At 29.7% G+C, this 23,054-nt stretch overlaps 1 protein-coding gene across 1 annotated transcript in view; it reads left to right on the plus strand.

Annotated features, from left to right (window-relative positions):
• The window catches only part of LOC143068196 (dedicator of cytokinesis protein 9-like), a 74,033-nt gene that overhangs the window by 4,839 nt on the left and 46,140 nt on the right, over nucleotides 1-23,054 (plus strand). The window contains exons 2-21 of the mRNA XM_076242058.1: nucleotides 5,048-5,170; nucleotides 7,605-7,777; nucleotides 8,540-8,615; nucleotides 9,831-9,929; nucleotides 11,474-11,605; nucleotides 12,045-12,210; nucleotides 12,478-12,539; nucleotides 13,571-13,654; nucleotides 14,129-14,293; nucleotides 15,923-16,141; nucleotides 16,553-16,755; nucleotides 17,534-17,641; nucleotides 18,090-18,175; nucleotides 18,716-18,736; nucleotides 19,839-20,026; nucleotides 21,002-21,067; nucleotides 21,413-21,505; nucleotides 21,883-22,058; nucleotides 22,711-22,795; nucleotides 22,937-23,023. Coding sequence (XP_076098173.1) covers nucleotides 5,048-5,170; nucleotides 7,605-7,777; nucleotides 8,540-8,615; nucleotides 9,831-9,929; nucleotides 11,474-11,605; nucleotides 12,045-12,210; nucleotides 12,478-12,539; nucleotides 13,571-13,654; nucleotides 14,129-14,293; nucleotides 15,923-16,141; nucleotides 16,553-16,755; nucleotides 17,534-17,641; nucleotides 18,090-18,175; nucleotides 18,716-18,736; nucleotides 19,839-20,026; nucleotides 21,002-21,067; nucleotides 21,413-21,505; nucleotides 21,883-22,058; nucleotides 22,711-22,795; nucleotides 22,937-23,023 — 2,412 coding nt within the window. The remainder of the gene's footprint in view (nucleotides 1-5,047; nucleotides 5,171-7,604; nucleotides 7,778-8,539; nucleotides 8,616-9,830; nucleotides 9,930-11,473; nucleotides 11,606-12,044; nucleotides 12,211-12,477; nucleotides 12,540-13,570; nucleotides 13,655-14,128; nucleotides 14,294-15,922; nucleotides 16,142-16,552; nucleotides 16,756-17,533; nucleotides 17,642-18,089; nucleotides 18,176-18,715; nucleotides 18,737-19,838; nucleotides 20,027-21,001; nucleotides 21,068-21,412; nucleotides 21,506-21,882; nucleotides 22,059-22,710; nucleotides 22,796-22,936; nucleotides 23,024-23,054) is intronic.

Consider the following 23,054-nt stretch of genomic DNA (forward strand, 5'->3'; position numbering starts at 1 on the left):
AAGAAAAGTACGTATGGTAAGAGAAAAATTGTACATTGATGGTGATTTGTACAAACCAAACACTGAAGGAGTTGGAAACGAAAATGTACATGATGTTTTGAGTTTTATACAATAGCGAAATATAACACAACAATACGAAAGATCAACAAATAAACCTCAATTATCGCAGCTTGAAATGTTTCCACATGTTCAAACAATAAAGAACACAGACGATTCTGGAGGAAATACCTAACAATTAACAGTGTTTTAAACATGAAACCAACATATTCTACTTTAAAGAGAAAAGGGAACATTACTTCGTTAAATTATTGCTTTGCTATTAATCATTTTTAAAGACAATCCGGTACATGTATAAATGTTTCTATGAAAACCTCTTGTTTCACCATGGCTGTGACAGAGGGTTACTATGTTGTTATTGTTTTCTGTTATACCATTGTATCCACAAACGTTTTCAGAATAAACTAAAACTTGCCAAAATAACATGTGTGTATTTCATTAATTTCAGTAAAATTGTCTACATTTTCTCTCCTTCTGGAAAGAGAATTTGAGATTTTTGAACCATACTGACTAATGTTATAAAGAATATTTTGAAGGATGTTACATAATATTTATGTTTGCTTTTTTTTTTAAAGTGGCAACAAGAATAAATTATTTTACTTTTGATACATATCTTAGGTTTAGTTTTTCAGACAATAATAATTTTGTCAAATGTTCATAGACTTATATGAAATTTTGGCAAAATATGATACATATAAAGCGATAATAGAAAAAAGAAAATATGATATTCAATTGAAAACGAAGAGAAACAGTACACTTGTATATAAAACTAACACTTAATTACAATGACTGAAGTTATAGGAGTAAATATTTGAAGGGGTTAACTTTGAAAAATATGATTAGGACTGGACATGTAAAAATGTTGGATGTCTATGTATTAATTATACTACTGTTTACAAATTATGCATTATAAGGTACCACTTTTTTATGCTAAAATTGAACAGGATAAACCACATTCATAGTCTCCAATAGCTGCAGGCTTGATACAACATAAAATGTATAAAGTAATGTAAATATTCAACTTCTCAAATATCAATTTGCTCTTTATCTTTAAAATATTTTGCATTGTTAATTGATTGAAAACGCAGGTTAAAAGTTTGAATGGAAAATCACTTACTGGTTGATCTTATCAGAAGGTGTATCAAAATGCAAAGACCTTAAGGATAAAATGATTCATGAATGTCTCATTATTTTGGAAATGTATAACTACAATCAAGTTGCCTTAAATCTTGCAAAGTAGAGTGAAATAAATACATCAACATATCATATGAAATTTTCATGACATCTGACAAATTATTTCATGATATTCTAATCGGATTAAGATACTGGTTACTGACCAATGCATTCACTTGTGGTCCTTCCTTAGAAGTCTGTGGTCTATTTACTTTCACTCCTTGAAATACATGTACATGTACTTGAACAATACAATTCAAACTCAGCTGGAATAATATATGATCCTCCTTTTACCAGTCCCCATAACTGACCGATGGAAGTCATTGTTGAATTGTCCAACTCTGGTAGACATTGTGTCTGTCTTGATATTAATATTGATATAGTGATAACATAATTGAAGCATTGACATAGCTAAAAGATGATATCAGATTGTTCTATGAACTCAAGTGATCTTACATTGTACATGTCCATTATCTCTAAATAGACTTCCTTGTTTTTTGAATATTGCATGGTTGGACACTAGGTATACACTTTTTAAAAGTTTTTGGCTGATCTGCAAGGTTTAGGTGTGTGTTACTAAGTATAAAGGATGTACAAAAAGAAATAGAAAAGATGATTTTCTTTGATTAAGGTCAAATACAAGGTTGGCAAAAAAGTGGTCAATACTGGTAATGACCATGCCGGCGGTAAATACCGGTAAATACTGGCAAATACTGGCAAATACTGGTCAATTGAAATTTGATAGGACTTTACTATAGAAACTAGTCCCTACATCAGTTTAATTACTTGGTAAATGGATAGATATAGTCACAAGACCGAAAGTCACTTATTTACTAAATTGTACTAGGACAAAAAGTCACAATTAATTAGTTCATGAACATGGTTCAATGAAGATTTATCAAATATTAATCATACAACAGATATAGTTATTAACACCATGAACTCAGTCACTTAAAAGAAACTGCATTGTTTATAACATCTGGTTTTCTTCACTTATTTTGACAGATGCAATTAAAAAATAATAAAAAAATGTTTTATATATATATGGTATATATTTATAAAAAAATATTTCCTGAATTTTAAAAGATTTTTATCATGCAGTTGAATAGTCAGGAATTAATTCATTGTTTCAAACAATTTTCAGAAATCACTTTCATGCAAAAGAAAGATTTCTTGGCACCATGAAGCCATTTAAGTGCAAAGCCACTTTGACATTTTGTTTTTTTTAACGCCTCCGGGTGCGGGAATTTCTCGCTACATTGAAGACCTGTTGGTGACCCTCTGCTGTTGTTTTTTATTTGGTCGGGTTGTTGTCTCTTTGACACATTCCCCATTTCCATTCTCAATTTTATTTGATCATCTTTGATATTTTTTTGATAAATTTTGTTTACAAAGTTGGTTTATATACATTAGTTCAAGAAAAATGCAAAAATATTTTTGTAGAATAAAGCGTTTTTTATTCAACATGTTCAAAGAAAATAATCAGAAAAAATGAATTGTGACTTTTCGTCCTGTGACTTTTTGTCCGTGACTTTTTGTCTGTGACTTTTTGTCCTGTGATTTTCTGTCCTACATTATAGGTAGATAAGTCAGTAAAAAGGAGCATGAAAATTTCAATTGACCAGTATTTGCCAGTATTGACCACTTGGGAAGTATTGTCCGGGGCGGTAAATACCGATAAATACCACTGGAAAATACCAGGGGCGGTAAATACCGCCCAACCTTGGTCAAATACCATTTGTAATAAAAATAGCATCATGTGATTGCATCAGGACCTAAGCGAATAAATAAATCATTGTAAAGCATTTCTTTTCTAAAGGAGTACACATTGCTCAAATAATTATTTGACATTTCAGAGCATTATGCTTGTCCAATGTTAGAACTGTTACAAAACCGTGATCCAGAGACCAAATTTACATTTCATTTGTTGATGCATACATTTTTGTACATAAGTAATTGTCATTAAAACATCTTGATTCATTACTGACTTCAATTTGAAAAGTTTTTCGGAGGTTAAACATGTTCCCTTTTAACAGAATTGTATGCTCATAGAAATGCACATACCCTTGTTATTGTAAATAGATTCCCCTCTGTCGAATTCAGGAAACTGTTGCTCAGCTCATTAGTCGTTACAGTAGTTCATGTCATGTTTGAACTACCTTAATAGCCCTTATTTTAGGTTTTCAGTATCAGGTTGAAATCTGCATGTAAAAGGAAGGTATTTTTTTTTTAATCATTTTTCCTGTTGAACTTTTAAACTTCATTGGATCATTTAAGTGATTTTTTGGTTGAAACAATATTTTATTTGTTATTTAAATAAAAGGTTTAAAATAACAACAAGGAAGAAGAGCGTACTAAAAACATCTATTATTTGTACATCTATATGATTACTGACATTTAGTGTTACCAAAAAATCACTGACCTTTACTGAACTGTGTTTACAAGTTACATGCAGTTATGTAAATGATAAAAAAATCACAGTTGATAGGACTTCCAGATTTTACAGGAATTTTGATTTGTTATTAATGGATGGAAGAAATGGCTTTGTCTCATCTAACTAGTGTAGTGAATACATGTATTTTGGATCCTATTTTTAAGGTGAATTGATTTCATAATTTCCAACATTTTGAATTTGAATTGTAATAACAGATAAGTATTGTACAAGTAAATAATGTAGATCATTGTTATACATTTGTAGAAATTCCACTAGAAGTACACAAATGTATTCATAAGTTTTGAAAGGTCAAAATTTTATAAAAGTAGGAATGCTTGTATAGATTTGATTAACCTTAGGATAAAAAGTAAACTTATTTTCTTAGTAATTTTATACATGTGTATGCAGAACCAGACTCAACCAGTACCTTTTTGTGGTTTTTTGTCGAGCCTTCGACTTTAGTCGAAAAAGCTAGACATAGCGATCCTACATTCCTGGATTTTTTCCAAACTTGGATAGAAGCTTCATATCAATTATTTTTTGACATCTCTAATGTTACAAACAGCAATCAAAAAATAGTGTCAACAGGAATATTTTTATTGAGTTTTTCCTGACTTTTTGTTGAGCCTGTGATAAACAGTAAAAGTAGGTGAAACACTGGGTTCCGTGGAACCCTTACAAATTTTTAAACTATAAATGTAAAATGTACATGTTTACTGTCCTATTACTCAACATTGCTAAAATTGTATAAAATTAAAGCATGTACTAGCTAGTGATAAGACCTCTAGATCTTAAAACAAGAACTTACAGAAATGATATTTAGAATGCAGTATGTTATTTAATGCAGAATTACATTTTTGTAGCTTTAGTCTTGTTATTAGTTCATGGTCAGTTGACTTATTGAAACTAAATACAATTATCAATTATGATATAAGGAACTTTGATTAGGACTTTTTACCAGGGAAGTATAATTACCATGTAAGAAATTTATATTATGATTGTTTACCAGGGAAGTATATTACAATTTGTTATGAATTTAGATTCAAACTGTTTACCAGGGAAGCATGATTACATTGAAGTTATGTAATTATGATAATTCATTCAAAACAGAAAATGTTACTTAGCTAATTATATTGTTAACTGATATTATTAACTTAGTAATTTTTTTGTTCAATTGAATGTCCATGTCTGATGACTTTTAAAGCTGACTGTACAATGTGGGTTTTGCTCATTGATGAAGGTCACCATACCTGACCTATTGTTTCTTACATAAATTTACATCATTTGGTCAACAGTGGATAGTTGTCTCATTTTCATTCATACCACATATCTTATTTTTACATTTAATTTTATCATCTATTCATGATTTTTTTGAATTTTCAGGCACGTCCAAAAGCTGTTGAACCTGTGGATTACGAAACCTATGTGTCAAAAAATAAAACAATTCTACACAATGATCCTCAGAGAGAAATGCTCACATTCCCATATGATGACATTGTTATTCCAGTAAGTCAAGTTAACATTTAGTTGTACTGTATAATATACATGTACTAATGTTACTTAATATTTATATTACCATTAGGTTGTGTAATTCACTCATTGTAAAATTTGGTATCCAAAATAAAACATGCTCATAACAAAGTTAATAGAAGAATACCAAAACATCTCAAAGAAACAGTTATTATTGAAAAAACAGCTGATTTTGTTTCAAATCAATTATTTTTTGACATTTCTAATGTTACAAACAGCAGTAATGCACATAGGAATAAAAATAAACAAATGTGCCATTTAATTCCAGTTGTCACATAGTTATATGTATGTTTTATTTTCCTTGATAGGATCAATATAATGACTAATAGAATAAATGGGTTTGTAATCTGAATTAGAAACATACAACTCATGAAAACAAATGACAATGATTCAGATGTACTTCACACACATATATATACATGTATGAAGTGCATTGTAACTTGTGATTCAGTCACTTATATGTATAGTGAAATCTTCCGAAATATAAACCTTATTGGTATCTGAAGATCTTGTCCAGATTAGAGAGGTGTTTCCTTTACACAGGATAAATTACTACATTGTTTTCACTGTACTTATATGTAGAACTAGATATAAGTGTTTAGTTTAGGCATGAGTCCAGTTTCTGCAGGTCTCACCAAGTTAGACAGATTTCACCGTATTTTTTTCACATTTAAATGTTGCAAGTAGCTATTTTGTGGATATAGATTTTCCTGCTGCCTTGAAGTAATTGGTATAATTCTCCACTGTAGATTGTTATAGCATAGATTTTCTACAAGTTAATGTCAAACAAATCATAGAATATTAGATTGGTTCTTCAGCATATAAAACAATATAACCCCATTATATGATGCAAGATAATTCACAGGAATATAGATTGGTTTGAAAGTTGTGTCCACAAATACTCCAATTTACAGATTTGTTCATTATTTTCAATGAACATAAGTGACATGTTATTTTAAAGTTATTGAAATAGACAATTATTGTACATGTTGTATAAGAACAAGTTTCACATTTAGCTAAATAAGGCCTTTGATTTCAATTTTATAATAAAACATCAGAAAGTTCATAATTTGGTACTATTAAAAGGATTGATCTATTTAAAAAGCCTTCATGTTTTCTTCATAACAGTGCTTTGTAGGCTCCAAGGTTAGCACATTTTGGATACTTGTCAAAATATGATAATTTTGTATATTTTATGATCTAAAAGCTTCAGGAAAACCTTGGCAGCAACCTACTATCCAAAAAATTGTTTAACCAAACAGGAACCAATCATTATATTGCATCTCATAACCCTGGGTACAAACATTTACTGGATAAAAAATTGCAGCCAAAGTAAATAATGCTGAAAACTGTAACTACCAGTACATTTGTATATATATTATAGAGAAATTGGACTAGAACTGATATAACAACACAAATTTTGCATAATTGAGGTGTCATTACTTTAAATGTGATGTACTAAAAAGAAATTATTTTATGATAATAGATATATCACTGAAATTAATTATTTGTAGTATTTTGTCCTGTTTTATAAAACATTTAAAAAATATAAGGGTAAATTTTAAACCTTCACAAACCTAGCTACATCTCTGTGACACAGTATCTCCCATTCAAGTAGTGTGTTATGTTTTTCCCTCAAATACAGATAATGCACCCATTTCCATTCTCATTTTTATTGAAATGTGAAGTGTTTAGTAAGTTTGTTTCATGAGAATGAAAGTTTACAAGGAGGTATATTACATTCGTATTTAAAATAAAACCATCCTTGTTTACTGATTTTGTTTGAACAAAAGGAGAAAGATGTAGGTTATATGTCAATGAGACAGCATTGAGCAACCCAACAATGTAATAACCAATTATAACATCTCTATTTCATCAGTCTCCTGCTAGAGACGTGTGCATAATTCCACATAATGCACATGTTTAGCTCTAAATTGCTTTGATTCTAAAAAAAATTTGCATGTCTTTTTTTTTTTTTTTAAAGTTTTGATTGATTGATTGATTGTTGGTGGCAAATATTTCATGCATGTCCCTGACAATTTTAAAGTTTTGAGGTGATGTTCAAATAAAGAAGTCTAAAAATGGATATATATATGTTAGTGAAATGACATCTGTTGGATCTTAAACAATAATGAAAGCATACAGGATACATTTTAGTTTGTCATTATATACTTTGGATTCATTTATTTTCATGGCTATCAGTTTTCATAGATATTTAATTTTGTGGTTTTGCCAAAGTCTGCGTACAAACCAAAAGAAAATTTGGAAATCCTTGAACATTCAAATTTATGATTAAGCCACGAAATCCATGAAAATTTGTATCCCACGAAAATAAATGACCTCTACTTTCAGGATTTATTTATTTGAATATAATGACATTTTATAGTCATTCTAATATTTTTCTATTTAGCCACCCACCCCACCAAAGAAGATGCGAACATTACATTCAACAGTACCACCTACAGCCACACAGGAAGCCACTAACCTGTTGGTACGAGAATGTATAAAGTCGTACACAGATAGCTGTCATGTTGTCAAGTATAAATATGAACAGTACTCAGGAGGATACCAGAAACTGCTAAAGTAAGAATATAGTATACAACTCTATACAATGTGGATGGATGTCTGATATATGACAGATAATCTATTTTTTTTTATTGATAGACATCTGACAATAAAGTAGCCATGTTAAAATGGATGAATTGAACTTATTCTTACTCCATATCACTAGTATTTTGAATAACAAAAAAAAATCAATTGATTCGTACATGTACTTAGTTTTGATCTTTGAGTAGGGTGAGTGCAATTCAATAGAATGCAATAAGAAATAAAAATTTTGCACAGTTAACATTTTCATGAAGTGTTTTTGTCATTAAAAATTATGAGGCATCTTTGGTTTTACGTAAGGTTGGAGTGGTTATGTCTGCAAGGAAAACTGAAAATAAATTCTCTTACCTTGTCAGGTTCAGTTGTAAAACATAAAATTCTTTCACTGTTTGTGGATCCCATTCAGTTTAATTATTACAGACTGGTGTTAAAACTGTACCTTATAGTTACATTTATGTATGTTGTCTATAACTATGTAATTGTAGTTTTATGAAAAATAAAGTATTCGTAGTATATATTTGGTGGATATTAATGATAATTTAACAACATACAAACTAGCTTCCCATAAAAACAAAACAAAATATTTATATCCTAGACATACATACATAATGATTGCTTCATTAATTTACAGACATAAGGTTTAGGCATAAAAAACTGCAAAAGATTGAAACACATTGATATACAATATATTGTTATATGATAAAATCTAATTTTATCTATTAAAATGATTTTCTCCAGATTAAAGACACCTGAAACCTTACCTGAACATGTGTTTGAAATTGATGCAGAGGTAGAAGAGAAAGAAAAGGATGAGGTATATAAACTGACAGTTTTTGTTTCACACTTATTGTTTATAATCTATTATTTTAGGCTTTTGTTATTTGAAACCTCAATTTCCATTTGATGACATTAAAATTGTTAGAGGATAAAATTCATGATCTTCATGATGGAAAATTAACCATAACCACAGAAATCCTTTTTGCTGGTATGCAATTTAGTTAAATTGACAAATTTTAGTTTTTGAGATTGATTAATTGTATTTTACTTGAGTATTGACAATAATAATTATTTTATCAATTTCTAATCCTTGAGTTATAGTAATCTTCAAAATTCTGTGTTTTCCAATTACTCATCAACTTCCTGTTTATTACCGAATAGGTATGAATTCTTTCTTACACATAATGGCCATAAAGTAAATTTTCAAGGCAATTCCAGTAGCAACAAATTAGAGCTTCCTTAAATTTGGTAGCAGACTGTACCAAATGATATGCTATCACATTCATGACATTTTTGAAGTTTTCATCAAATTTTCTCAGTTACTAGGAATCAACAAATTTTATATCAACATGTATGTAAGCATACTAAACTTTGTGTTTTTTTATATACATTGATCTTCAAATTCATGTTTTGGCAGCCTCGATGGCTGAGTGGTCTAAGTAGTTACTACTGTAATCACTAGCCTGTCAACACTGAGTTTGTGAGTTCAACCCCTATCGTGTGGGTGCACTCAACTCAAATCTTAATTGACTAGGATTGTCAGTTTTCCTATTGAGGGTCTGTGGATTTCTCCAGGCACTCTGGCTTCCTCCACCAATAAAAACTGGCCACCACAAAATAGCCCAAATGCCATGCCTAAAAGTGAAAAACACAAAAAGTCAAACTAAATTCATGTTTGCCAAATACTTGTTGCATGGATATCATTACTGCTCACACTTTGACTTGTTTGAATTAGATATGATAAAAATGATGTTTTGTGTATCCTTTATTTAGTAAGACGCTATGTAATTGCCAGTGTAAACTACAAGTATATAGCCTGATAAGATCGTGCAAAAAACCCCACAATACATTGTTATTGATCTCTGTGAATTGTGTTAAATCAAAGAAAGAGATCTTTAACCTCTTTACACCATATCTCCACCCTTGATGGTTTATTTTTTCTCAGTATAGAAAATGGTATTTGAATACATGCAGTAATGGAAAATGTAAAAAGATTTTTAAAAAAAGTGTTTATTTAATGTCTTTTTTGTAGGACACAATTAGCCGACAAATGGGAGATGTTGTTACTAAAGAAGGTTGGTTATACAAAGGTCCTGAAAGTGGAAAAGAAAACGTCATCAGTTTTACCAGGGTATGTCTAGATTTTTATTAACTGTCTCAAAGAGGGGGTAAAAAGTAATGTGCATGTAGGTTCATTTGTTGGTCACAAGTATGGGTTTAAGATGATAAGGTCTGATATTAAAGGTACCACTTAACAAAAATAATATCTAAATCTGCATATCTAACATAAAAACTATTGGTTTCTGGAAATGATATTTGAGTTAAACTTTTAGGTCCAAATGAAGGCCCTTGTTTTGATGGTTTTGACATTAACTGTTATAAATACATGTAGTTATGCCTCTAAGTTTATACCTATAACTTTAAAATTTTTTGAAGGATTGGAAGTTTTACAATTCCTTAAGATACAGTACACTAACCAACTTTCCTTGATGACATGTTTTGCTCCAATCTAAATATATTATAAGCAGTAAATAGTGTATTAAGTGTATTAAAAATAAAATACTCCATATTTGGAATGCTTGAGTTGTTTCCCTTACTTGGGTGATAATTTGTGTTATTTTAAGAATATCTTTTTAATACGATTTATTTGGCCAACAAAATGTTTAAAGTAAATATGATGCATGACTGACATAGATTTTTAGATCAATTTAATAGATGGATTCAAAAATTTAAATTAATGCAAGAAAATAATCACGTATTTGAATTTTCTAATGTTTGAGCCTGGACAGATTTGTTGCCATAACTATATAAGTCTAGATATGAAGCAGGATTTTTAGTATGTAGCTATTGCTTATTGCATTAGATAGAAAAATATTACAAAAATGGAGTATGTACTTCGAATTCTACTATATGAAATTAAACAGATAATATGCAACCAGTCTATTAGTTATCAAAAGGAACATGTTATCCTATCATAAATGAGGCATACTAATTCACTTCACCCACTGCAGTATTGATTGAAAACATTTTTGAAGAAATAAGGAGATAAAATTATTTTTGCAGGAATTTCTGTCAAGGTATACTAATGATTTTCATAGATCTGGAGCTGGTAGCACTTTCTGCTTTTCTTCTAGGGAAATTAAAAATAAAACAGGATGTTTAAATTCACAGTAGAAAACTTTTTTTTTTTTTTTTAAATAGAACTGCATTTGGTTTACAATAGCTATTAAATCTTGATTATGTTTGACTTATACTTCTGAAAGGGATTCTTAATGATAGAAGAAAGAAGAAAGGTAGCACTTCAATTAAGATTTCAGTAAAAATGATGTCGTTAAACTAAAATTAGTTTCATTATAAATCTGGGGGATGAAGCTCATTCTTGCAATTTCAGATTTTTTTATTTCTAAAATTTTTGTCAGATTTGTAGAAGTTGCGTATAGAATTTTTGATTTCTTTATACACACATCTAATGATAAGGATGTGAAGCTTTAATTGTGCTGGCATTGATTTAGAGGACTAGAAGTCGTTTAGCAGAGATTCTGTAGAAATGATTATTACTTATGATTAACTTTAATTGGAAGATGTTTGTTTTACAAAACATTTTCTGTACAATTTATATTCAGTTTTTGTTCTAAAAGTTATTTGCTTTAATCTTTTTTTTCTACATTTATACAGCAATTCAAGAAAAGATATTTTGTGTTAAAACAACAAGCAGACATGACCTATATACTTGAGTTCTTTAAAGATGAGAAAATGATAGAGGCCAAAGGATCAATATTTTTGGAGCTGGCAGAAGAAGCAGTTAAAGTAAGTATTATATTTTAAAATACTTCAAAATTGTAGAAAAGAATATGGTAGGTCAAGGTTAATAAGAAATATAAGACAATACAAAATTTAAGTTGAGAATCCAGTCCAAGTCTTCAACTAATTCCTTTTAATAATTAAAAGATGCAAATTGCAATTTAGTTCAAATTGGTCCATATCTTCTGCAATTACTAGTAGGATTAAATGTTGAATCTTAATATTTGAATAAAAGATTGGATTTTTACTCTTAAATGAAATATTTACTTTCTTATTAATTGGTAGAACAGCTGGAACGATATTTAAACTGAGTAAAATTACAAAATAACACAAAATTATGACTGTTTTATATTAATCATGTGCAATTAAAATCATACTTGTCCAAAAAGATTTTAATATAGAAAGTGTATTGTTTATTTATCTGAAGTATCTTGCTTTATGATAGAATCCAAAGAAAGGGAAATATTCATTTGAAATAAAGATGCAAGGAAGAGGACCATATGTGTTGTCAGCAGAATCTGAGTCTGAGGCTTCTGATTGGATAAGGACAATAAATAGAATCATTAATCTAGCTGAGACAGCATCACAAATATCAATGGAGCAAGCCAAAGGTAAATATTGAAATCTTATACTGACCTAACATTTAGAAAAATATTTGTTATTCAAAGTTAATAATTTCTTTTGAATTTTTTTTTTTTTAAAGATACTTGAATTAAGCATACCTAAGGCTGTCATAATTAGACTGTTCCATTTTCAAACGGGTGTTCAAATAGATTGTTGAGCTCACATTCTGCTTTTATATATGTATTGGCCTCTTGTTATTTTATTACAATTCAGAATAGTTCATTACTTGATTAATATACATTTGGTAATTTCAGAAGAACCTACTCTTGACAAGGCAGCTAAAGTAGAAAACAGTATGCACCCAGAATTACAAAAGGTTTGTCATAAATATAAGAATAAATGAAAAGGAGAAAATATGATAAGAGGCATTGGTGGCCAATGAAATTCAAAAATTGATATAAACTTTTTTTCAAAATTATATATGCCAATAGATCTTATGAAAAGGATGATATCATTTGAACACAAGATTAGAAATGCAGTGTTCATACCTCTATGACATCATAAAAATACCTTACCTGACATATTAGATCTAACATGGTCATTTTACACAGGTTTATTTTTTGCAAATTTAAACAAAGTGAAAGCATTTATCAAAAAGATATTTTACTCACATTAATGTCTTTTATAGGATCCTGACATGCCTTATCTTATATCTCATGTTATTGACAAATTCTCAAAATGAAGCTATTTTGGAAGTTTATTCAGTCAAAAATGTGAAGCAAAATTCCAGAGTACAAATACTGATATCTGACAGGCTAATATGTTATGAGGATTTGAAGGTTGTTGTTTGATAGATTCATAATTACTTTTTTATTTTTAAACTCAAAGGCCAAAAACGTAACCATTTACCTTCTCTTTGGATTAAGTTTTATTTAAAAAGAAACAGTATGATAATTTCTATCATCGCTATTTTCCTTTGATCTTACTGACTGATAATTTCCTTTCTCAGCACAGTAGAGTGATATAAAATATTATTGCTAGAAACTAAAGGCGCACGTGCCGTTGTCAATAACATAAACAACAGTGTCATAGGTAAAATAGCTTCAAACAGATTATCATTGGTCATCTCAACTTGATTGCTTTTCTCACTTTCGCAGTACTGGCTCAAGCAAGAAAATCAATGGCCATGAGATGACCAAAGATAATCTATAAGTATTTTACAATTGATCCACTAAGTGAGTTGATGATGGATTGTTTAGTGGTGAAATGTTGAAAATTCTGCAAAGGGGACACATTTTGAATCGGTACAAATTAAAATCAATATAAAACGAAAAAAATCTTGCTAGTAAGCATCTTGTTCTGTTGTTAAATATATAATTAAGACTATATTAAAGTGATATTTTTCAGTATTCCAGAGAAACAGAATCAATGGTTACATCAGCAAGAGCAAAAGACAGACAAAATCTTTTCAAGGTTTATCCTAATTTGAATGTGAGTATATATTGTCCAAAGCCGTAAGGTTCGACTTGTTCGGAACATATTATTGCAATTTCATGAATCATAATAAACAAATATAAAATACAATATGATCGAAATAACTTAACACAAAATCTAAGATCATACGTATTGGAATACTACAAGATTATTGTGTACTTCAATAATCAGAAATCAAGCTCTGCTGATAAAGTGTCAAAACAGATCAAACAAAAAATGACAAAAATCTATCTAAAAACATGATATAAAAAAAGAGAAAGAAAGAACTAATTTGGATAAACAATTTATTAATTTTATGAAACAGACAATTATGACTTAATATTATCTATGAATGACAAGTCAGTAAACATAATTGAGACAACCTGCACTATTTAACTTCGGAGTATAATCGGGGCTAAATCAGTAAGATTTCAAAGATTGAAACCTGCCATGTTTTCATACCAACGTTTTATTAGATGTTGTTTATTTCAGAGACATTGTTTGACAGAAGATACTGATTCAGAAGATGATGAAGACATAGATGTGTTTCCTAGAGAATTTGGTGAACGTTTCCTCCTGGGCTTGTTGGATTTTAGGACTAAATTACAAATAAATCAGCTGGATGAAAACATTGGTAAACAAAGTAAAAGTTCAAATGTAAGTTTTTCTCTAAATGATAGTTGTAAGACTTTTGAAAAGATTTTTATACGACCCCAAAAAAAATTTGGGTTCGTATAATGGTATGATGTCGTCATCTGCGTCATCGTCGTCCGAAGACACTTTGGTTTCTGGATAATAACTTTAGTTTAAGTGAATAGATCTTAACGAAATTTTTTTCAGAAGGTTCAATACCACAAAAGGAAGGTTGGGATTTATTTTGGGGATGATGGTCCGAACCGTTTAGGAATTAGGGGCCCAAAAGGGGCCAAAACAAGCATTTTTCTAGTTTCAGGATATTAACTTATTTACCAGTATTTCAATTGCTCTGAAAGTATACTGCAATGTTTAAAATCACAAGTAGAAGGTTTGGATTCATTTAAGGGGTTATGGGGCCAAAGTTTAGGAATAAAGGGCCAAAAAGGGGCCAAAAAAAGCATGTTTCTTGTTTCCATACAATACCTTGTGTGTAATTGCATGGATCTCTCTGAAATTGTACCACAATGTACCATATAACAAAGGGGAGACTGGGATTAAGTTTTGAGGTAATTGCCTAAAATATGTAGGAATTAAGGGCCAAAAAAGGGCCAAAAAGAAGCATGTTTCTAGTTTCCAAACAATCATGACAATAACTTGTGTTTAAGTGTATGGATCTCTCGGAAATCATGCTACAAGGTTCAATATTACAAAGGAAAGCATGGGATTGAGTTTAAGGGTTATTGCTCCAAGGAGGGGGTTTCAATAAACTGGGGGAGGGGGGGATCTCAGTTTACCATTTTTTTTAAGGGATTTTTTTTTTTTTTTCAACATTTTTCAAATTTCAAATTTTGAAAAGTTTCAATAAAAAATATTCAATTGCACAGTATTGTGCAATAGATGTGTTAGATCTTGAACCACATTAATTTTGTGGCAAAAACCTATATTTTGTCAAAAATTTGATCACAATCAAAATTCAGACGGTATGAAGCTTGAATATTGTGACCAAATTTGCCCCAACTGTTCTGGGTTCGACCAATGGGGTCGTATAAAGCTGCGCGCTGCGGAGCATTTGGTTTATTCTATGGAGGAAAATATACTTATTTTTATGTAGAAACTTAAAAACTATTGTTCATATGATAAACTCTACATAATGAGGGAACAATTTTTAAGTGTAATAATTTTTCTTTAAAAAATGATCTCAAATGATAAGAAATATAATGTTAAAACAAATTAATCTGTGTTGGTTTATGAAAACATATTTAGTTGGCTTTTGTATTGGAATGACCAGTGTTGGAAATTTGCATTTAATTAAAATTTAAGTCAGTAGAATCCAAATATAAAAAGAGGGTATAAAAAATCTCTCACTTAGACCATCAGTTCACCAAACAACTTGTAAAGCATATACAAATATAATGAGTTGTGATCCCATATATTGTCATCAGATGCAGATGGTTAGATACACTATGAATAATTTGCTCCAGAAAACATTAATTTTCCATCAGCTATTAAACTTACTGCAATTTGGTTTTTTTTAGAAACATGTTTTATCTATATATAATGGTCTTAACAAGTATTCCTCATAGTTATTCTGATTTCCTGAAATAAGAGTATTTATAAAACAGACAAATGACAATGAAATTCTACTTTCAGCCTGAACCTTTCTTTTTGACTTTTGCACTTTATGATGCCAAAGATGGAAGGAAGATATCTGAAGATTTCCATATTGATCCAAACGATCCAGAAATTCTTGGAATGATTCCACCTGAAGTCCTTCTGGCAGCAGACAAGCTACAAAGTGTTGAAGGAAAGAAAACATCACCACCACTTAATGGTCTGGATGAGAACTGGTTGAAGTCAAAGAAAAGACAGGTTTGTTAGACTTATTTCATACACACAAAAAAAATTTCACAAAGTTTAAAGTAATTCTTTTAAGAGTGGTGACCTCTAGAATAAGGTTTCACATTTAAAGTTTTATCACACATCAGTCTGTAAATGTATTGCTGCTCTAAATTGAGATGTACAATAAGATAATAATGTGACCATGAGACATTTGCAATGCTTAATGAGAATCCTGTATTACATATACATTAGTATAACTGGTTTATTAATGAAATCTGCAACAGCATAAAGAATTTAGAAAAAGAAAAAGAAAACATGGGCTGGGGACAAAATGAACATTAGATGAAGGTGGCCTCTGATATAAGGTAACTTTTTGGACAGGTCTGACTGTATTTATGATTTAACTAATCTACAAATAAGATGTTTTCTAATATATTTCAGGGTATATTTTCTGTTGTCAGTTGTCATTCGGAAGTGTATCTCGTTATTACGGTAGAGAAGGTCTTACAGGGACCTATAGGGCCAGCTATAGAAACCTACATAAAGGCTTTGGAAGGCAAAAACGGTACAAAACAATATAAACAGATGAAGCAATTCTGTTCACATATAGGTCATCACAGAATGCCATTTGCATGGGCAGCTTGGTAAATATAATCATATGTTTATTTTTTTCATGGAAAAAAGTTTTGAACAAAAATTCCCACATATTGCAAGAAATTTTACACTTATACAGTATAATTTACTCTAAATAAGTATAAAATCAGAGATGTATTAAGGAAAGGGAAGACTTATGAAGCAACATATTTGATTAATGCATAGACTTTTCTACATGTGCCACTATAAGATTGCCTAGTTTGAGCCTGTTTTTAAAAAAAAACGCATATGCAAATGGTTTCTGACTGTTACATTTTAATGCAATGTATTATTTATATGCAAGTGATTTGATGAAAAAAGATGTTAGAATTAGAATTAGTTCAATCTGCTTTTTTTATGCCCCACCTACGGTAGTAGGGGGGCATTATGTTTTCTGGTCTGTGCGTCCGTTCGTCCGTCTGTCCCGCTTCAGGTTAAAGTTTTTGGTCAAGGTAGTTTTTGATGAAGTTGAAGTCCAATCGACTTCAAACTTGGTACACATGTTCCCTATGATATGATCTTTCTAATTTTAATGCCAAATTTGAGTTTTACCTCAATGTCACGGTCCACTGAACATGGAAAATGATAGTGCGAGTGGGGCATTCGTGTACTGGGGACACATTCTTGTTTCATTTTATCTCAATGATACTTTTAATCAGTTCCTCTAAACTTCTTTTTATGATAAAGGCACATTTTAATAGGAATTGAATCATCGCAGATATAGAATGTGTATTTAATGTCATTCTTTGAAATTTGACATATAAGTTGTTTTCTGTATTTCCTTCCTAGTCAAGTATTATCTAGAGAATATGGACCAAGAAGCTTATCTCTGTACAGATATGATGGAAACAAGATTTCTGAGGATGACCTCATTAAACATTTACAAGATTTTAGAAAGTAAGTATTAGAACTTCTTAAAGATCTACTAGAACTGGTATAAGTTAAAAAAAAAAAAAGAAGAAGACAGGTTTGGCAGACCTATTTCAGAGTTTAAAAGTAATTCTTTCATGACTGTTGACCTCTAGAATAAGGTTCTTAATTCAAACTTAGTCAGACTATGAAAATTACATAAAAAAAATTTATATAAGTTTTAACCCAAATCATTGGGCAGATGTATGCCTGCTTGGAATTGAGACTTTACATTTAAAAATTACAAAAACATGTCCCATCTTTCTAAGCTCTTTATGATTAAGTCAGAAACATTTGATTTAAATAATACATAATAATTAATAAAAATCAAAATGAAGTGTTTTAGTTTGACTTAATAATGACCTTATACCATGGAAAACTACATTACAAATACTTCAATACAGATTTACTTACAATTTTTATACAACATATGCAGACCAGAAAAGCAGTCAAAATTACAAGAAATACCTGGCTGTATAAAGATCTCACTGAAAATGCTGAAGCCAGAGGAGATGCTACAGAGTAAGTCGTCAATCATAACTCATATATTGCTTTTACTTAATTCTTAAATTATTTACATTTATTATTAAATGCTTTTAAGACTTTATTATTGGTTAAAGAAACTTATTTTTAATACAATTACTTGTCAATGTTCAGCGTTGTGCATTTAGCAACATGTTTTTCTCTGTAAATATTGCAAGCCAAAAGAAACTTACATTAAGCATTTTTATGTAAACGACATTTAATAAAACAGTGCATCAAAAGTGCACCCCATTCAGAACTTAGTGCTAAATAGATCTTTAACTGCTAAAATTAATTGCTACAGGTTAACTTTATATTTAAAATAACAAATAAACATTAGGCTTGTGCAGATGATGTTTGGAAGAAAACAGTGTTTGCTAGTGATGCCCTTATTACCAATTACAGGTAAACAGAAGAAAGTTTGACTAACTTAGAACTGACCAATAATCTAATGTGTGGAGGTTCACTGTTGTGAAATCAAAACAACACACAATCATTAGAAAAAAAATCATAACATCATGCTTTATTTACCTCTTTCAGAGAAGTGGTTATCAGGAACAGGTATATTTTGGTTTGCCCTGCAGTGCACTGCGTTCTCTGAATAACAAACCGGTTTTACTTGCATTATATCTCACCTCAACCGTTTAAATTTCAGGTTGCTATTTATATATTTATTCCTGTCACAAACAATATTTTTCATGAATAATTTTTTTCTATGCAAGTTTCCAATTTCATGTTCAAAAAAGTTTTTTTAAACTCTAGAAATGTTTTTGAAGGCATTGCATACATCTTATCTAGTGAATTCGGACAGAAAAGCTGTGTTAGTATGCTCCTTTCTTGATATGAAATTATAATTTATTTGTCAGCAGATTTATAATTTATTATTATTTTAGAACAACTTTTGTTATTCTTTCCCATTGTTTTCACAGATGAAATTTTACATTTTTTTAACCTATTTTTTTAAAACATTTTTTAATTGGAGCATATGATAAATAAAAATCTCTCGATTGCAATAGGTATGACAATCTTTTTGAAACGGCAGTTATATATGCTGACTAGAAAGTAATTTAAACGTCTTTTTTTCAGAGCTTTTTTATTAAAAGTATAACAAATAGTTTAGTATTTCTGTAATTTTGTTGTAGTTTTTATTATCTCCCCTTGGTAATGGTTAAACATTTGTATATTTTTCTCACAATGTCTTTCCATTTAGTAAGAACTTCAATCTGAAATTCAGAACATATAATTCATAAATGCACAACAAATTAGCAGAGGCTTATGTTAGGTTGCTTATTAAATTTGTCCAAATAAAGGAATTAGCATACATAATTTTTTTCAAATTGGAAATTATTTTAAAAAAAATGAATGTCATGAAAAGGGTTACTTTTTTGCTAAAATTTGTTAATGAGGTAGATGTGATTAATACGATCACAATATAATTTATTTCTAGAAAAGCATATTCAAAACTATAGCTATTTTTGTTCTTGTATAATACATTATATTAAAGTCAAAATTTTTTGATAAAATCACAAAAAAGGCATTTAATGTGTTTATCAATGTTTGCAGAGAATGTTTGATAACTAACATTTTAAAGGATGAACTAGAAAGAATAAAAAAAAGAACTAATTTATAAAAAGTTATGATTAAGTGATACTTTTTATTACAGGTACATTAACTTCATCTTTCATTCCCATAAAACCATTCCCTAACCCCCCTGTAGAGCCTCCAGCTTTTGAAGTAGATGAGTTTGTTCCAGAGAGAGCATCTTTATGTGACACATATGATTCCTACATCAACAATCTATATGTTTACCCATGTAGCCTCAAGTTTGAACATCAGAAATCTTTTACAAAGGTAATAACTCTCATCAATTGAATATAGTGTATAATAGATTATTTCCATTTCCTACCATACTTTAAGATAATAGTTTATTTCCATTTCCTACCATACTTTAAGATAATAGTTTATTTCCATTTCCTACCATACTTTAAGATAATAGTTTATTTCCATTTCCTACCATACTTTAAGCCTCTAAAAGACATGTTTCATTTCCCAAAAGTGTACATAAAAATGACTGATATTAGGATAAATATAAAGTTGCGGGAATTTGGTCTGATTTCCAATGAGGCAACTATCCGTAAAGCTCAAAGGACACAGATGTTAACAATTACAAGTTTCCATACAGCCTTCAAAAATGAGCAAAATCCATAGAAGGCTAAACATGGCCTGGTATTATGAAATGTTGAAACACAGCCTTTTAATTTATACTACAATAATGAATAAAAAAAATAATCTGGTAGACAGCAATCAGCACCAATCACTGGATTACAGGTTTTTGTCTTTGGACAGACACAAAGAATGTGGCATGGTTTTACAAGTTTGAACTGTCATGTATTGAAGATCATTCAGCTGCATCTAAAATAATGCTTGATGTTGATTTCCTTGTTTTGGTTGTCTTTATCGTAATTGATGTTTATACATGCATTTAAATGCTGATAAGTGTCATCAGTAATAATTCAAAAACAATTGTGTTGCATGTCTAAACATAGAAGAAGATATGTAAGATTAACAGAAATTTGTAAACTGAATAAATTGAGTATTAAAGATGTATGTAATACGTCAGCCTGGTTTCTTGAAGTTTATACTGAAAACAAAACTTCAGTTTTATAAAATTGCTTTTACAACCAGACTTTATTTTTTCTCAGAACTCTTATGACTCTTAGAATATGTAAGTGAATTGGTGTAATTGTTGGTCAAGAAGATCTTTTAGAGAAATTTTACCTGTTTTAAGACCATATGTATAATGTTTATTTTTGTGTATTTTTGTAGGCAAGAAATATTGCCTGCTGTATGGAACTGAGAGACAGTGATTCTGATAGTGCAGTCGCCTTAAAGGTAATTTTAAGATATCTTGTATTATATTTTGGGGCTAAATCAGAGGTTATAGCTAATATCTGAATGTAACAAAGAACAATATATTTGAGGCAAAAGGTGAAAATGCAAATAATTTTTTAAACAAATAAATTAACATGAAATATTGAAAATTAGAAACTATTTTGTAAAAACAGTGGGAATTTTTTTGTTAATACATTTAGTTATAGTTGTTTCAACTTATAGATATACATTTGATGTTACAATTGTTTTTAATTTCAATCAATTTATAAATTATATTAATTAATTTGTGCACAAACAACGTTCTTTCAGCAACTTACTTTACATAGATATACTTTGTAATTTCAGTACATATATGGCAGACCAGAAGTAGGAATATTTACATCAGTCTCTAGTACTACAGTCATTCATCATAGTACATCACCGGATTTTAACGAAGAGGTTAATATTAGTGTTACTATATATCCATTCTTAAAGAAGAAAAAGTAGAGAGTTAGTCTACAGAAGATGATACAGTAATATTGAATATTTTCAAAGAACTGTGTCTTCAATTCAGGGTGTTTGGGGCAAACTAATACAAATGATAAAATTAGACGATGAATTTCAGTAAGATAAATGGGAAATGTATAAATTGGATTCAGATAGATCTTTTATTGAAATTTGAAATCTGAAAATACAAAAATGAACTCAACAGAATATAGATTTTGTAATAAGGAAAAACAAAATTTCAGTTTTTTTTTTTTTTTACTAATTATTATTTTTTTTATAATACTAGATTCAAATGAATCATGATAAATACATAAGATGATGTTTTGTAGGTAAAGATTATATTACCAATTCAAATCACTGACAGACACCATATATTGTTCAAGTTTTATCATGTTAGTTGTGAGGGGTCAAAGTCTGGTGTGAGGAGTTCCACGTCAGGAAAGAAACGGGATAACATAGAGAGTGCGGTAGGAACGACTTGGCTACCTCTGTTACACCAAGGGAAGTAAGTTAGCCTTATTGACATCTATTCATTTATATTTGCAAATTTTAATCAACAGCAAAAAAAGTTAAACTTATTTGATTTAATTTCAAATACTTACTCTTTTCAGTATGTTAAAAGAGAGTGGTTGTCAAATTGCTCATTTAAATATTTTCATTATCGTGAAGAAAAAAACATTTTCAAACATTTTGATCACTCCAGTTTTCCTGTTCATATGTTATCTTGAATATGCCTGAACTATTTGCCACTGGACATAAAGCTAATTACAATTGGTCACACCTATTTTTCTCTCAATGACAGTTACTCAGTTGTGGCTTAATAAAAATACTCTGACATGGTGTAATATTTGTAATTTTGTCAATGTAACAGTATGACCCTTTTTAATTTTATTTCAAACATCAGACTAAAATTAATTTAACAACTTTATTGCAAATCATCTGTAAAACACTATTTCTATTAGATTTGTAAAAGGTGGATGGTATATCAAATAGAAAATAATCAAAACTGAAAAACTGAAAAAGCTAGTGTGCACAGTCCAAAATTAGGTTACGTTTGTTCGTTTTTGAAATTTAATTCAAACACAAGAATTTAAATCATTTACAATACATTTGTAGTGTAAGTATAATTAGAATCAGAAATTACTGTCTTATTTTAGAGTTGTGAATGGAGAAAAAAGTATTCCAGTGGCTTCCAATCTTCCACCTGGTTACCTGTCTTACAAAATACTGGAACCAGGCAGGGTAAGTTATTTGTCAGCAATGTACAAAAAGAAATATACAAATATATGTGATTATTAAATATTGAACAATATGAACTATACTTCCAAACTGAAATGTTATTTTAAGTATGTATATAAGGCATATTTAACTTTATTATTGCAGGGATCTGTACCAGACATAAAATGGGTTGATGGTGCTAAGCAAATTTTTAAAGTCAAAGTTCATGTCAGATCAACTGTGTATACAACGGTAAGAGAATGAAATAACTATGTCTAGAATT

This window comes from Mytilus galloprovincialis, chromosome 3, assembly GCF_965363235.1.
Source record: "Mytilus galloprovincialis chromosome 3, xbMytGall1.hap1.1, whole genome shotgun sequence".
Taxonomy (NCBI): domain Eukaryota; kingdom Metazoa; phylum Mollusca; class Bivalvia; order Mytilida; family Mytilidae; genus Mytilus; species Mytilus galloprovincialis.